The 13,794-nt window shown below is 42.8% G+C and overlaps 1 protein-coding gene across 1 annotated transcript in view; it reads left to right on the top strand.

Annotated features, from left to right (window-relative positions):
• The window catches only part of LOC115369087 (glycine receptor subunit beta-like), a 262,500-nt gene that overhangs the window by 104,282 nt on the left and 144,424 nt on the right, over positions 1-13,794 (top strand). Inside the window, exon 3 of the mRNA XM_030065640.1 lies at positions 10,140-10,246. Within this exon, the coding sequence (XP_029921500.1) occupies positions 10,140-10,246 (107 nt within the window). The remainder of the gene's footprint in view (positions 1-10,139; positions 10,247-13,794) is intronic.

The raw sequence follows: 13,794 nt of genomic DNA, 5'->3' as shown, positions 1-13,794 counted from the left end.
AGTCATCAGAAAATTTCTGCAGGTGGCATGACTCGGAGTTGTACTGAAAGTCTGTGGTGTATAAGGTGAAAAGGAAAGGGGACAGCAGAGTCCCCTGTGGAGCTCCTGTATCACTGACCACTGCGTCAGACAGAACACTGCCCAGACAGACAAACTGTGGTCTGCCTGTCAGGTAGTCAGTAATCCAGGAGACAATGGAGGTGTCGACACCCATTACCCGCAGCTTCTCACCCAGCAGCAGTGGCTGGATGGTGTTAAAAACACTGGAGAAATCAAAGAATGTGATTCTCACAGTGCTGCCACCACCATCCAGATGCATATGAGCTCGTTGCAGCAGGTAGATGACGGCATCGTCAACTCCCAAATGGGGCTGGTAGGCAAACTGTAGAGGGTCTAGCAACTTCTTCACCTGCGGCCTCAGGTGGGCCAAGACCAGCCTCTCAAGCACCTTCATCAGATGAGATGTGAGGGCAACTGGTCGGTAGTCATTGAGGTCCTATGGAGTCGACTTCTTCGGGACAGGAACCAGGCAGGACGTCTTCCACAGCACCGGGACTCTCTCCTGACTCAGGCTCAGGTTGTAGAGGTGTTGGATGACAGAAGACAGCTGGCTGGCACAGGTCCTCAGGATCCTGGGGCTGATACCATCAGGTCCTGTGGCCTTCCTCTGGTGGAGTCTCTCCAGCTGTCTCCTAACCTGGCCTGTAGTTACAGTCATGCGGAGAAGGGTGCTGGTGTCTTCAGTGAAGGAGGAGGTAGAGGGGGAGGGGGAGGAGAGGTGCTGCACAGGAGGGGTGGATGCAGTGGGGGCGTGTGGGGGTCTGAATGTGTGAGGGAGACAGACGGCTGTGAGCTGAACCTGTTGAAGAAACTGTTCAGCTCGTTGGCTCTCTCCAGGCTGCCTGATGGTAGCCTCTGTCTCCCTTTACATCCAGTGATCTGTTTCATCCCAGTCCACACATCCCTCACATTGTTCTGCTGGAGTTTGGCCTCCAGCTTCCTCCTATAGCTGTCTTTGCACCCCCTCAATTTCTCCCTGAGTTCGTGCTGCACTCTCCTCAGTTCCTCTCTGTCTCCAGACCTGAAAGCCCTCTTCTTCTTGTTAAGGAGCACTTTCAGGTCACTGGTGATCCATGGCTTGTTGTTGGAGTAGCAGCGTACAGTCCTGGTTGGCATGGTGGTGTTTTCACAGAACCTGATGTATTCTGTGATGCAGTCCGTCATGTTGTTGATGTCCTCCCCGTGTGGCTCACAGAGTACATCCCAGTTCGTTGTCTTGAAGCAGTCCTGCAGTGCCTCAGCAGCCTCCTGAGTCCACCTCCTCACCGTCCTGGTGTGAACAGGCTGCCTCTTAACAAGGGGGACATACTCGGGGCATAACAGGACCAGGTTGTGATCTGATCTGCCAAGGGGAGGAAGGGCTGTGGTGTTGTATGCATCCCTGGTGTTTGCATACAGCAGATCCAAGGTTTTATTTTCTCTGGTGGGGCAGTCAACATATTGGTGAAAGGTTGGCAGTAGTTTGTCCAGTGAGACATGATTAAAGTCTCCAGTGATAACAGTGAAGGCATTGGAGTGTTGAGTCTGTACACTGGCAATGGTGGAGGTGATGACGTCACAGGCCGTCGGCGCATCAGCTGATGGGGGGATGTAAACAGCAATTACAATGGCGGACGTGAATTCCCTAGGCAGGTAATACGGGCGCATTCCCACAGCAACCAGTTCAATGTCCAGGTTACAGAGACGTTCTTTCACATGCACATGTCCGGGATTACACCACCTCTCATTCACATACAGAGCAATCCCTCCTCCCTTCTTCTTACCACTACTAATAACGTCTCTGTCCGCACGAACAACGCTGAAGCCGGGTGCCGCCATGCTGTGGTCCGGGATGTGCGAGTGCAGCCATGTCTCAGTGAAACAAAACACACTACACTCACGATACTCCCTCTGAGTCTTAATCAGCTTGGCGAGCTCGTCCGTCTTATTCCCCAGAGACCTCACGTTCCCCATGATAATTGCCGGTACCGCTGGGCGAAATCTCCTCTTCTTCGGCTTCAGTTTGGCTCCAGCTCTGCGCCCCCGGCGCCTCCTCCGCAGCTCCTCCGGGATGTCAGGCCTCGCTCCGCGAAGCAGCACAGGTTTACGCAGCGCAATCAGCTGGTTGCGAGTGTAAACAATGCGCTCACCGTCGCGTCTGATGACCGAGGACCATGTTTGAAAGGGTGCATATGGCATCCTCGACACCCCTGCCTGCCCTATACGCGAACTGGAGTGGATCTAAAACCTTTCAAAGGTTTTCATAACAAGAAACGTTAAAGCCACAGGCCGAAAGTCGTTGAGGGATTTAGGCATTTTAATCTTGGGCACAGGTACAATCACAGAGTCCTCCCAGAGGCGAGGGACTCGATGATGCTGAAGTGACTTTGTAAAGATAAAAGAAAATATGTCCGCCAGTGGCTCTGCACAGTTTCTGACAAGACGGCCACCAATACTGTCTGGGCCAGGACTTTTCCTCTCTTTCACTCCTCTGAAAGGTTTAAAAACGTCTCTCTGTCCACACGAATCTCCTTCTGTTCAGGACAGGCATTTCTGTATGTGGACAGTTCCATGCTAAAATCATGAAAATTAAAACGGCTATAAAACAAGTTAAGATCATTAGCAAGTTCAAGGTCAGACTTGCCAGCAAATGAAATGGGACACTTCTTGGACTGCATACCCATAATAGACCTTACGCCCTCCCATGCAGGACGCGAGTTTCCTGTACTCAAAAGGATCTCAACTTTGTCTTTGTATCTCATTTTAGCAAGTTTAAGTTCCTGTTTAACTTGCTTCTGCAACTCCCTGCTTTGAGCAACATCCCCCTGGTTGAAGCTGATGTTCCTCTGATTTATTATTTTCTTAACAGATTTGGACACCCAAGGTTTATTGCCACCAATCTAGGGGTGAAAATTGACTCTGACCTAAAAATGGACAAACAGATAAATGCTGTGGTGGGAAAGAGCTTTTTTCAGCTTAGGAGGCTGTCCAAGGTCAAACCTTTTTTATCGCGTTCTGTTTTTGAAATGGTTATGCATGCTTTTATGACATCCCGTCTTGACTATTGTAATGCCTTGTATGTCGGTGTTAGTCAGGCCTCCATCTCCCGCTTACAGTTAGTCCAGAACGCTGCTGCTCGTTTGCTAACTGGTACACGTAAGCAAGAGCACATCACCCCTGTACTGGCATCTCTCCACTGGCTTCCTGTGCCTTTTAGGATTGAGTTCAAAATTTTACTGTTTGTTTTTAAGTGCCTAAATGGTTTGGCACCCACCTATCTCTCCGACCTGTTGGAACCCTATGTTCCTTCAAGGTTCCTCAGGTCCTCCGATCAGCTTCTCTTGGCCGTTCCTAAATCCAGGTTGAAGCTCAGGGGAGACCGGGCGTTCAAAGTGGCAGCCCCAAAGCTGTGGAACGGACTGCCGCTGAATGTTAGGCAAACCCCCACTCTGCAGGTGTTTAAATCACGCCTAAAAACACATTTTTATTCCTTGGCTTTTAAAACATAGCCTGCGTTGACTGCTTTTATGTACCTAGGTGTCATTTGTGTGTATGTAACAGTGACTATGTTTTATGTTCTTCTGTCATCTGTTTGTATGTGACACCTTGTATGTTTTTATGTTCTTATGTGTCTTATGTGTCATTTGTTTGTAAGTGACACCTTGTATGTTTTCTGTTCTTATGTGTTATTTGTTTGTAAGTAACACCTTGTATGTTTTATGTTCTTATGTGTCATTTCCTTGTATGTGATACCATGTATGTTTTATGTTCTTATGTGGTTTTTTGTTCATTTTGTGTTATTTGTTTGTTTGGTTTTTTGTATTTTAACTTGTACAGCACTTTGGTTCAACTTTGTTGTTTTTAAATGTGCTATATAAATAAAGTGGTATGGTATGGTATGGTATGGTATTGTTAGGAAATACATAAATTAATTTCTTGGGGATTACCAAATCTTCACAAAAGTTTATGTAAGAAGTCACAGTCTCAGTTAATTAATTCAGATCAGTGCAAGCGTCTTTGAATAAATCCCAGTCCGTGCAGGAAAAACAGTCTTGGAGGCGCTCGATGGAGTCCGCTGACCAAACCGGAACCAAGCGTCGCTCGGGTTTTGTTTCCTTCAGGACAGCTTTTTAGGACGGAGCCAAATAAACAACATTATGATCGGACGTCTCAAGAGGCGATCTCTGCCAGGATTTATAAGCTCTTTTGATGGAACCATAACAAAGGTCAAGACATTTCATATTCCTAGTAGGGCATGTGACATATTGTTGAAAGTTACTAAGCGATTTACCAGGCTTACAGAGATTAAAGTCGCCCATAACAAAGCTGGGCGCATCCGGTGCGATACTCTGTAGCCTGTGAACTGTTTCCCCAATAACCCGTGTGGCAGTATCGACGTTAGCCTTGGGATGGATGTACATAAGTGTAATAAAAATCTGTGGAAATTCCCTCGGAAGATAGAATGGTCGTAGGGATACAGACAAAAGTTCGATGTCAGGAGAGCAGAGTGATTCCCTGAGCACAACAGTGCTACACCAGTTTTTATTCACATATAGACAGAGCCCACCTCCAAGTGATTTCCCAGTCACCACTGGGTCTCTGTCAAGTCGCAGTGGTTCCCCGAAGCCGTCAATTTCCAGGTCGGATTGAAGATCCTGCTGCTTAAGCCACATCTCCGTCAGGGCAATCAGGCAGGAATTCCTGTACTCTGATAAGAACTTCATGTTTGCCTGCAGATTGTCAACCTTGTTTCGGAGGGACTGTACGTTGGCAAGGATGATTGAGGGTAGCGGGATCCTCCGATGGCCTTGCTTTTTAAGCCTGTGGCGCACGCTGGCTCGACTGCCCCTTTTCTTCGGCCTCGATGCCCCTCTCCTGTCCCCCCAGGAAGCACCATGCCGGGTGATCTCCGCGGGGAAAACCAACGAGGGATCCACAACTCCTGTGCCTGAGTCCTGAAGAAGCAGGAGAAACTCCCGGCTATACTGAAGTGGCTCCTGATACTCACAAAGTCCTCTCCAAAAGTGACTAAATAGCGTCAGACTGAGTAAGAGGACTGTCAGCCTGGCGTAAGTTATTGTTGCCATTGTTATCCCCATAATAAGACGATAAGTTAACAATAAGTTAGTAGTGACGGTAAAACACAGGTTAGACACAGATGCACTTCCACACTGCTGCTGCTTGTCGCCATTAGTCCGGCGCCATACCAAAGGCCAGATATCAAGACGATATTTCACATACCAAAAATGCCACTGCTGCTGACCTGTTTAAACTTGAAATAGAAAAATATTAATAATTTAGTTAAGTCTTAAACGTCTTAAACTTTTGATCAGCTGATGAACAGCCTCCCACTAAGCAAAAAGTGTCCAGAAAACGTTAAAAAGACGTCTTTTCTGTACCTCCAGAAGACGTCTTCAGAGGGGCCAGAATGAAAGTTTTTAATACGTCTTTTCTGTACATTGTTATGATGTCATCTCTGAACCTCCAGAAGACGTCTTCAGATGGGCCAGAATGAAAGTTTTTAATACGTCTTTCCTGGATGTTGTGGCAACGTCATCTCTGAACCTTCAGTAGACGTTGTAAAGTTTCTGAAATTTTTTTTAAAAATATGCTTGCCACCCTTGTGACCGCGTGGACATACACTTAGCTGCCAGCCATATGCTGTTTGTAAGTTGTGTAGGGTTGCTGTCGTTGCTTAGGCAGGGAGTCGAACCCCGGTCTCCTACATGACACATTGACCACTGCGCCATTGAAGCTTCAATTCCAAATGTTATGTTTGGAGGAAACCACGCACTGCTCATCGCGTGCCCAATACCATCCCAACAGTGAAGCACGGTGGTGGCAGCATCATGCTGTGGGGCTGTTTTTCAGCAGTATCCCTAACTTTTTCTGAGTAGTGTGTGTATATATATATATATATATATATATACACATACACTACTATATATATATATATATATATATACACACACACACTATATATATATATATATATATATATATATATATATATATATATATATATACACTACTATATATATATATATATATATATATATATATATATACACTATATTACCAAAAGTATTCGCTCACCTGCCTTTACTCATACTATGAACTGAAGTGCCATCCCATTCCTAACCCATAGAGTTCAATATGATGTCGGTCCACCTTTTGCAGCTATTACAGCTTCAACTCTTCTGGGAAGACTGTCCACAAGGTTGAGGAGAGTGTTTATAGGAATTTTTGACCATTCTTCCAAAAGCGCATTGGTGAGGTCACACACTGATGTTGGTCGAGAAGGCCTGGCTCTCAGTCTCCGCTCTAATTCATCCCAAAGGTGTTCTATCGGGTTCAGGTCAGGACTCTGTGCAGGCCAGTCAAGTTCATCCACACCAGACTCTGTCATCCATGTCTTTATGGACCTTGCTTTGTGCACTGGTGCACAGTCATGTTGGAAGAGGAAGGGGCCCGCTCCAAACTGTTCCCACAAGGTTGGGAGCATGGAATTGTCCAAAATGTTTTGGTATCCTGAAGCATTCAAAGTTCCTTTCACTGGAACTAAGGGGCCAAGCCCAGCTCCTGAAAAACAAGCCCACACCATAATTCCTCCTCCACCAAATTTCACAGTCGGCACAATGCAGTCTGAAATGTACCGTTCTCCTGGCAACCTCCAAACCCAGACTCGTCCATCAGATTGCCAGATGGAAAAGCGTGATTCATCACTCCAGAGAACGCGTCTCCACTGCTCTAGAGGCCAGTGGCGGCGTGCTTTACACCATTGCATCCGACGCTTTGCATTGCACTTGGTGATGTGTGGCTTGGCTGCAGCTGCTCGGCCATGGAAACCCATTCCATGAAGCTCTCTGCGTACTGTACTTGGGCTAATCTGAAGGTCACATGAAGTTTGTAGCTCTGTAGCAATTGACTCTGCAGAAAGTCGGTGACCTCTTTGCACTATGCGCTTCAGCATCCGCTGACCCCTCTCCGTCACTTTACGTGGCCTACCACTTCGTGGCTGAGTTGCTGTTGTTCCCAAACGCTTCCATTTTGTTTATAATAGAGCTGACAGTTGACTGTGGAATATTTAGGAGCGAGGAAATTTCACGACTGGATTTGTTGCACAGGTGGCATCCTATGACAGTTCCACGCTGGAATTCACTGAGCTCCTGAGAGCGGCCCATTCTTTCACAAATGTCTTGTTTCACAGTCTGCATGCCTGAGTGCTTGATTTTATACACCTGTGGCCAGGCCAAGTGATTAGGACACCTGATTCTGATCATTTGAATGGGTGAGCGAATACTTTTGGTAATATAGTGTATATATATATATATATATATATAAACACACTACTCACAAAAAGTTAGGGATATTTGGCTTTTGGGTGAAATTTATGGAAAATGTAAAAAGTTCACGCTACAGTGATATTATATCATGAAAGTAGGGCATTTAAGTAGAAGCATACACTGGTGATTTCCTCATCTCAAACAATTTCTTGAAACAAAAGTCAACAACAGTGGTGGATATACCACAACAAAAATGTCAGTGTCAATAACTTGTCATGTGCCCTTGAGCATCAATTACAGCTTGAAAACGACGTCTCATGCTGTTCACAAGTCGACTTATTGTCTGCTGAGGCATGGCATCCCACTCTTCTTGAAGGGCGGCCCTCAGGACATTGAGGTTCTGGAGTACAGAGCTCCGAGCCTCTACACGGCGACTCAGCTGATACCATAGGTTTTCTATGGGATGCAGGTCTGGAGAAAGTGCAGGCCACTCCATTTGAGGTACCCCAGTCTCCAGCACCCATTCCCTAATGATACGACCTCGATGAGCTGGAGCATCAAACACCTGATGTGAATTTTGCCATTAAACTCCTTGTTAGAGAACAGCAACTTGTGCAAAAAGTACTGAGACATTGAACAGTTGGACATGTGCATTCAAAAGTTTACAGAAGGTCACATTAAGTTCACCTGTAAAGGTTATACTGCATTTTAGGTTCATCCTGAAATTTCAGCCAAAAGCCGAATATCCCTAACTTTTTGTGAGTAGTGTTTATCTATATATCTATATATAGATATATTTATATTTATATAGATATATAGCTTAATTTGTAATATTTTTTCTACTGCTAGCCTATATTTATTTTTTATGAACTACAGTGAGAAAGTGTCAGACTCTCACTGCATGCAGCCAAAATAAAATCAAAATAATAATATACTTTGTGTGTTGAGCTAATGTATGTGTGTAAGTGGTGTGTGTGTGTGTGTTAAGAGTGTGACTCTGTACCAAGTCGGTACGAGCAAAGTTTTCCAACTTACTTTATCAGAAACCAGCCGGTAAGAGGGAGCAAACGGTAAAAAAAAAAAAAGAAAAAGAAAAAAAAGAAAAGCGCTGTCGGCAGTGAGAGACGCAACGCCAGTCGCATTCAGCCCCAACCCCTAACCCTAACTCTGCTCAAAAGCAGCGCGTCTGTTACCAGTCAAGTTTAGCAGAAACTCTATTGACTATCAGTGATTACAGACCGAGGGAAGAGTGAGCTGAAAAACACCTGACCACTACTGAAGAGAGAGACGTGAGCTGTCACACCTGAGTGAGTGACAGAGAGGTTGTGCCTGTGTGTGTGTGTGTGCGTGCGAGCGGGTCACTGTGTGTGTTGTGTGTGAGCGGCGCACCACTGTACTGTGTGTGTGTAGGGGAGGGTCCTGTGTGTGACTGACCTATCACACAACGTGGACACAGTCAGCTACCTAATGAAGATTTTCATTCATCACGAGCACGGATATTGACTCATATTACTCAGATCGTACTCGGCAACAGGGCTATATCCGTACCGGATACTCGTTTCAGCCGAGTATCCGGCTCATCCATAGTACCACGTATCAAGGCTGTCCTTACTGCAGTGGCTTGGGCTTGATTTCAGCTTGAGCCCTTTGCTGCATGTTATCCTCTCTGTCTTCCTCTGCTATTCCCGTCTCTCTCCACTGTCACTGTCAAATAGAAGAAGTGCCCAAAACAATCAAATAATAAAAAATAATCTAAAAAAGAAAGAAAACATTTAGACCCAAAGACTAAGGCTTGTTTTTAATCACTCTTAATAATAATTTATTAACTCAGTAAGCAGTAAGACAGTGTCAGTCTTGCTTGTCGGTGTCTTATGACAAAGTACCACTGGGAGGACATGATGTACACATTATTTACGAACATCATAATTTATTCTTGTGACCATATTTTAAAAGTGGATGCATGCATGCACAGTCAGATGTTACTTACCGATTGACGGGTCATCCATTTTTTTTGACAGATCATGAATTATTTCATAGTTCAATCATTTTGAAAGTGGGTCCTATTTACTACTCACACTTACTCACCATGGCGTACAAATAATGCTCTTCCCTGTTCTCTTTGCTGCTTATTTGGCTGTCCTCAATTATAATGTAATTGTTGCTCCTTTATGATGTGTTGTTGTGTTTATACTGATTATATTGATTCTTTGCACTTTATATTAATCTGCTTTTTTTTAACTGAAAGGTCACCTTGGGTGTATTGAAAGGAAACATTTAAAATAAAATGTATCATCATTATTGTTGTGTATTGTGCTAGCGAAGTCACTGTTACAATGTTACAACCACTGCAGTGGTTTAAGTATGAAGATTGTGAACATTTGTCACATTTGTAAAAGGAGTCATTCCCACGGGAAAAAAAACTCTTTTGTTGACAGTTTAAGTGTCTATTAAAGTTGATGATACATTTTGCTGACCAAAACAAAATATTTTAATACTTTCCTTGTATACAATAGAACTCACCTATACACATACGTGTCTGTTCTATTAAGGCCTGTACTTTTTTTTTTTGAAGGAAAACATTGGGTGTAGCATGTTTCATAGGCCATATTGTCTATAATAGGCTAAGTCAATGGCATTGACATCATGGGAAGCTAGCATCCCATACCAGCGTGTGGGGAATAGCCTCTCAGGGTCATTTTCACTGGCGTCTCCATGTGTTGCAACAGTGACTTCGAAATGGGTATTCAGCCAGCTTTAATTCTATGTAAAGTATTATGTTTTTACATTAATTTACATTAATATGGATTTTAACAGCCAGCTATCCCCAGAAGATTTGGCCCAGGTTCCTGCTAACTCCACCTCCAACATCTTGAACCGTCTGATGGTCAGTTATGACCCAAGAATAAGGCCTAACTTCAAAGGTAATTTCACAAACTATTACATAATTGACAATAAAACATCTTTTAAGTAAGAAGGTTTCCTCACAAGCCTGGAGCCTTGTATGGCCCTTTTCACAGTACACTTAGCCCATGGCTAAGACCCTAGTTACCACTGGGCTATCTTTTCACACTTGCAATTTAACATGTGGGATATCTCCACTCTTAGACGAGGGCTAACCAAGCCCTGCTCCAGACCAGGTTATCACTGATTTATGGGGATATCCATAGTGAATCAAGGATAGAATCAATGTTAGAACAACAGTAATAGAATACCTCTGTAAAGCAACAGCATGTTGGTTGTCCAATCAAAATATAGAATAAAACCAATAGAATACTTCTGAGATGCAACAGAATGTTTGTTGTCAAATCAAAACTGTGCTAGAGGTATTCTTGGGTTGGACGGATTTTGTTTAATACAAACAAAATTACATGAGACGTATATGTTTAAGCAATGCATTGGAATAATGTCTGACCAACGCAGCAGTGTGTTTTATTCAAATTGTCAAATGACCATACCAGCGATTTTGCCTGTATATAAATTAATGCATATACTTCACTTTTCTAGTAATCTGTTCCCTAAGCAAGCAGAACTTTATCATTTCTCATGCCTTTCATCCAGCAATTGCTTTCCATTCATTCCACTACGATATGAAAATTAACTTTCAGATACTTCAAATTTTAGTCATATTCCATGACTGTGACAAAGTCGTCCACATTCATTTTCCTAAAACCAGCAGCACTGCTGTGTTTTGATGACTCTAAACTGTTTTTCTGCTGTGGCCTTGTTTTGAGTTCCTGAGAGAGTGTTTGCTTTACACAGTGAAACATAAGTTTCATGGTTTCATGAATAGCAGTGACTGTTTTTAGCTGCTGAACTAGAACATTATAAGGTGGGTTTTTCCATCCAAAAATTCAATTTTCATTACATGTAGTGAAATCTTAAGTACCTCTGCATGATTTGCAAAATGGTTTGGTGCAACATAAAATGTGGTTAAACAGCAGTAAACCAAACCAAACCAAACATTCTAATCACTGGCATAGTCACAATTGATAGCATCTCCTGGGCATGATTTGGTGACAAATGCCGATAATGTTTTAACGGCTGAGTTAGTACACATTTTTGGTACAAATCAGTCTTGTGTGTTATGTATAAAAGAGATGAATTGTCTTGTCATAATAAAAATGCACAATATGTATTTAACATTTCAGCTTATTGAAATTATATAAAGTAACAGTCATGACCACAGTATGAATAGCTATCCTTAGGTTAAAATGAATGAGGCAGTGTCCTAGTAGACCTCATGTACTGCGCTGTGTTAAATCTCTAAATCTACTTCCTCTTTCTTAAAACTGTGATTGTGCTTGTGATTGTGTGGCCTTGTGTTGAGAGAAAAACACTTAATCCAATCAAATCAATGAAGTATGTAACAATTACTGGATGCCGCATCTCCATGTTTGTTGACATACCCCTATCCCATACACCCCTGTACCCTAACCCTAACCCTAACCACCACATTGGATTTGAAATCCAGTAAGACATGATTGAAATGCAGACTTTCAGCTTTAATTTAAGGGGTTGAACAAAAATATGGCATTAACTGTTTAGGAATTTAAGCCACTTTTATACATTGTCACCCCATTTTCAGAGGCTCAGTAACTGGACAAACTATACATAACATACATAATTATAAGGATTATATTTAATATTTGGACTAAAATCCTTTGCAGTCTATGACTGCCTGAAGTCTGGAACCCTTGGACATCACCAAATTCTCAGTTTCCTCCCCTGAGATGCTCTGCCAAGCAGCTGCTTCAGTTGCTGCTTGTTTGTGGGTCTTTCAGCCTTCAATTTGATATTCAGCAAGTCAAAAGCATACTTATTTGGGCTGAGGTATGGGGACTGTTTTGGCCAGTGAAGAATATTCCACTTGTTTGCTTTCAGTAACTCATGGGTTGCTTGTGCAGTATGTTTTGGGTCATTGTCCATGGTCCACTGGTTTTGTGGCATTTGGCTGAATCTGAACAGATGGTATAGACTTATAAACGTCAAATTTTCATTCTGCTACTTCCATCAAGAGTCACATCATCAATAAACACACATGACCTGGTTCCACTGCCAGCCATATATGCCCATGCCATAACATTGCCCCCACCATGCTTGACAGATGATGTGCTATGTTTTGGGTGAACTGTTCCTTTCATTCTCCATACTTTTCTCTTCCCATCATTCTGGTACAAGTTAATCTTCGTTTCATCTGTCCAAAGAACTTGCTTGTTCCTGAACTGGGAAGGCTTTTTTAAGATGTTTTTTTTTTTTTTTTTTTTTTTTTTTTTGCAAAGTGTAATCTAGCCTTCCTGTTCATGAGCAACACGAGCAGTTTGCAATTTGCTGTATACTTCTTGCAAACATCTCTTGACTGTAGATTTGAACCGTGATACTTTAATATTCCTATGTGTACCTGTAAATTATCGAATAAGTGCTAATAATAACTATCACTGATACTAAATTGTTCAGCAAGGTTTTGTTCAGATTAGCTAGCTAAACTGAGTGCAACCAGAGACACTGAAATGTCTTCCTCTCTGTGAAGAAAAGCGAAGGTAAAGGCAGAGACACACTAAACATCAAAGAACTAGTAGCAGCTAAGGGCAATTGTTGCATTGCTTCACACTGAGAAGAACTTTCCATACCAGCAGGTGTATTGTCATTCAACATGGGAAATTGGATGGCCCAGGAATGTATATATATAAACCATAAAAAAGCAAATGGCACTGGTGTTGCCAGCCGTTGGCAGAGGTGGGAGGTAACAAAATACAAACACTTTGTAACTGTACTTAAGTAGATTTTTCAGGTATCTGTAGTTCAGTGGCATATTTATTTTTCTGGGAACTTTTTACTTTTACTTCCTACATTTTAACCCAAATATCTGTACTCTTTACAAACAGGCTTGTTACTTTAGTTTTAACATATGCTTGGGAAATTATTGATTATTTATTTATTTTAAATCATTTCACAGCGTCCTACATCAAGACTGATTGCACCCTAAATGGGTGGGGCAGTTAACATATAGAAAAGACCATCCTTTGGTGTGTCCATCAGAGCCTATCACACGCAACAAACATAAGAGGTAACAGACAAGAGATGGAAACTCAACCACAAAGGATAGTGAATGTGATGTCTGTGACAGGGAGAACTATAGTTGCAATATTAATCAAAGTCAACCACTCTGCGCTACCAACAGCATAGATTAAGAGAAGCAAGACATTCCCCATCCAAGGCCTTATTTAAGAGAAATGTTTGAAGTTGCCGGATCTAAGAATGATTCCTGGTGAATGCTTTGTGTCTTGTGCCAACCATGAGCTTCTGGTGTTCAAGAATTCTCCATCAAATCTGAAAAACCCATACTGGTAAGCTGATTCTCTGTTGTCACCAACATCATTAGTTAATTTCATATTTCTGTAATAATAGCAAGTTTACACTGTTTGCAGTGTTAGCAATGCTATGGGAACGCATCCTTTGAAGGCATATAAGT

The sequence above is a fragment of the Myripristis murdjan genome, chromosome 1 (assembly GCF_902150065.1).
Source record: "Myripristis murdjan chromosome 1, fMyrMur1.1, whole genome shotgun sequence".
NCBI lineage: Eukaryota > Metazoa > Chordata > Actinopteri > Holocentriformes > Holocentridae > Myripristis > Myripristis murdjan.
This window is presented reverse-complemented; position numbering and strand designations above follow the sequence as displayed.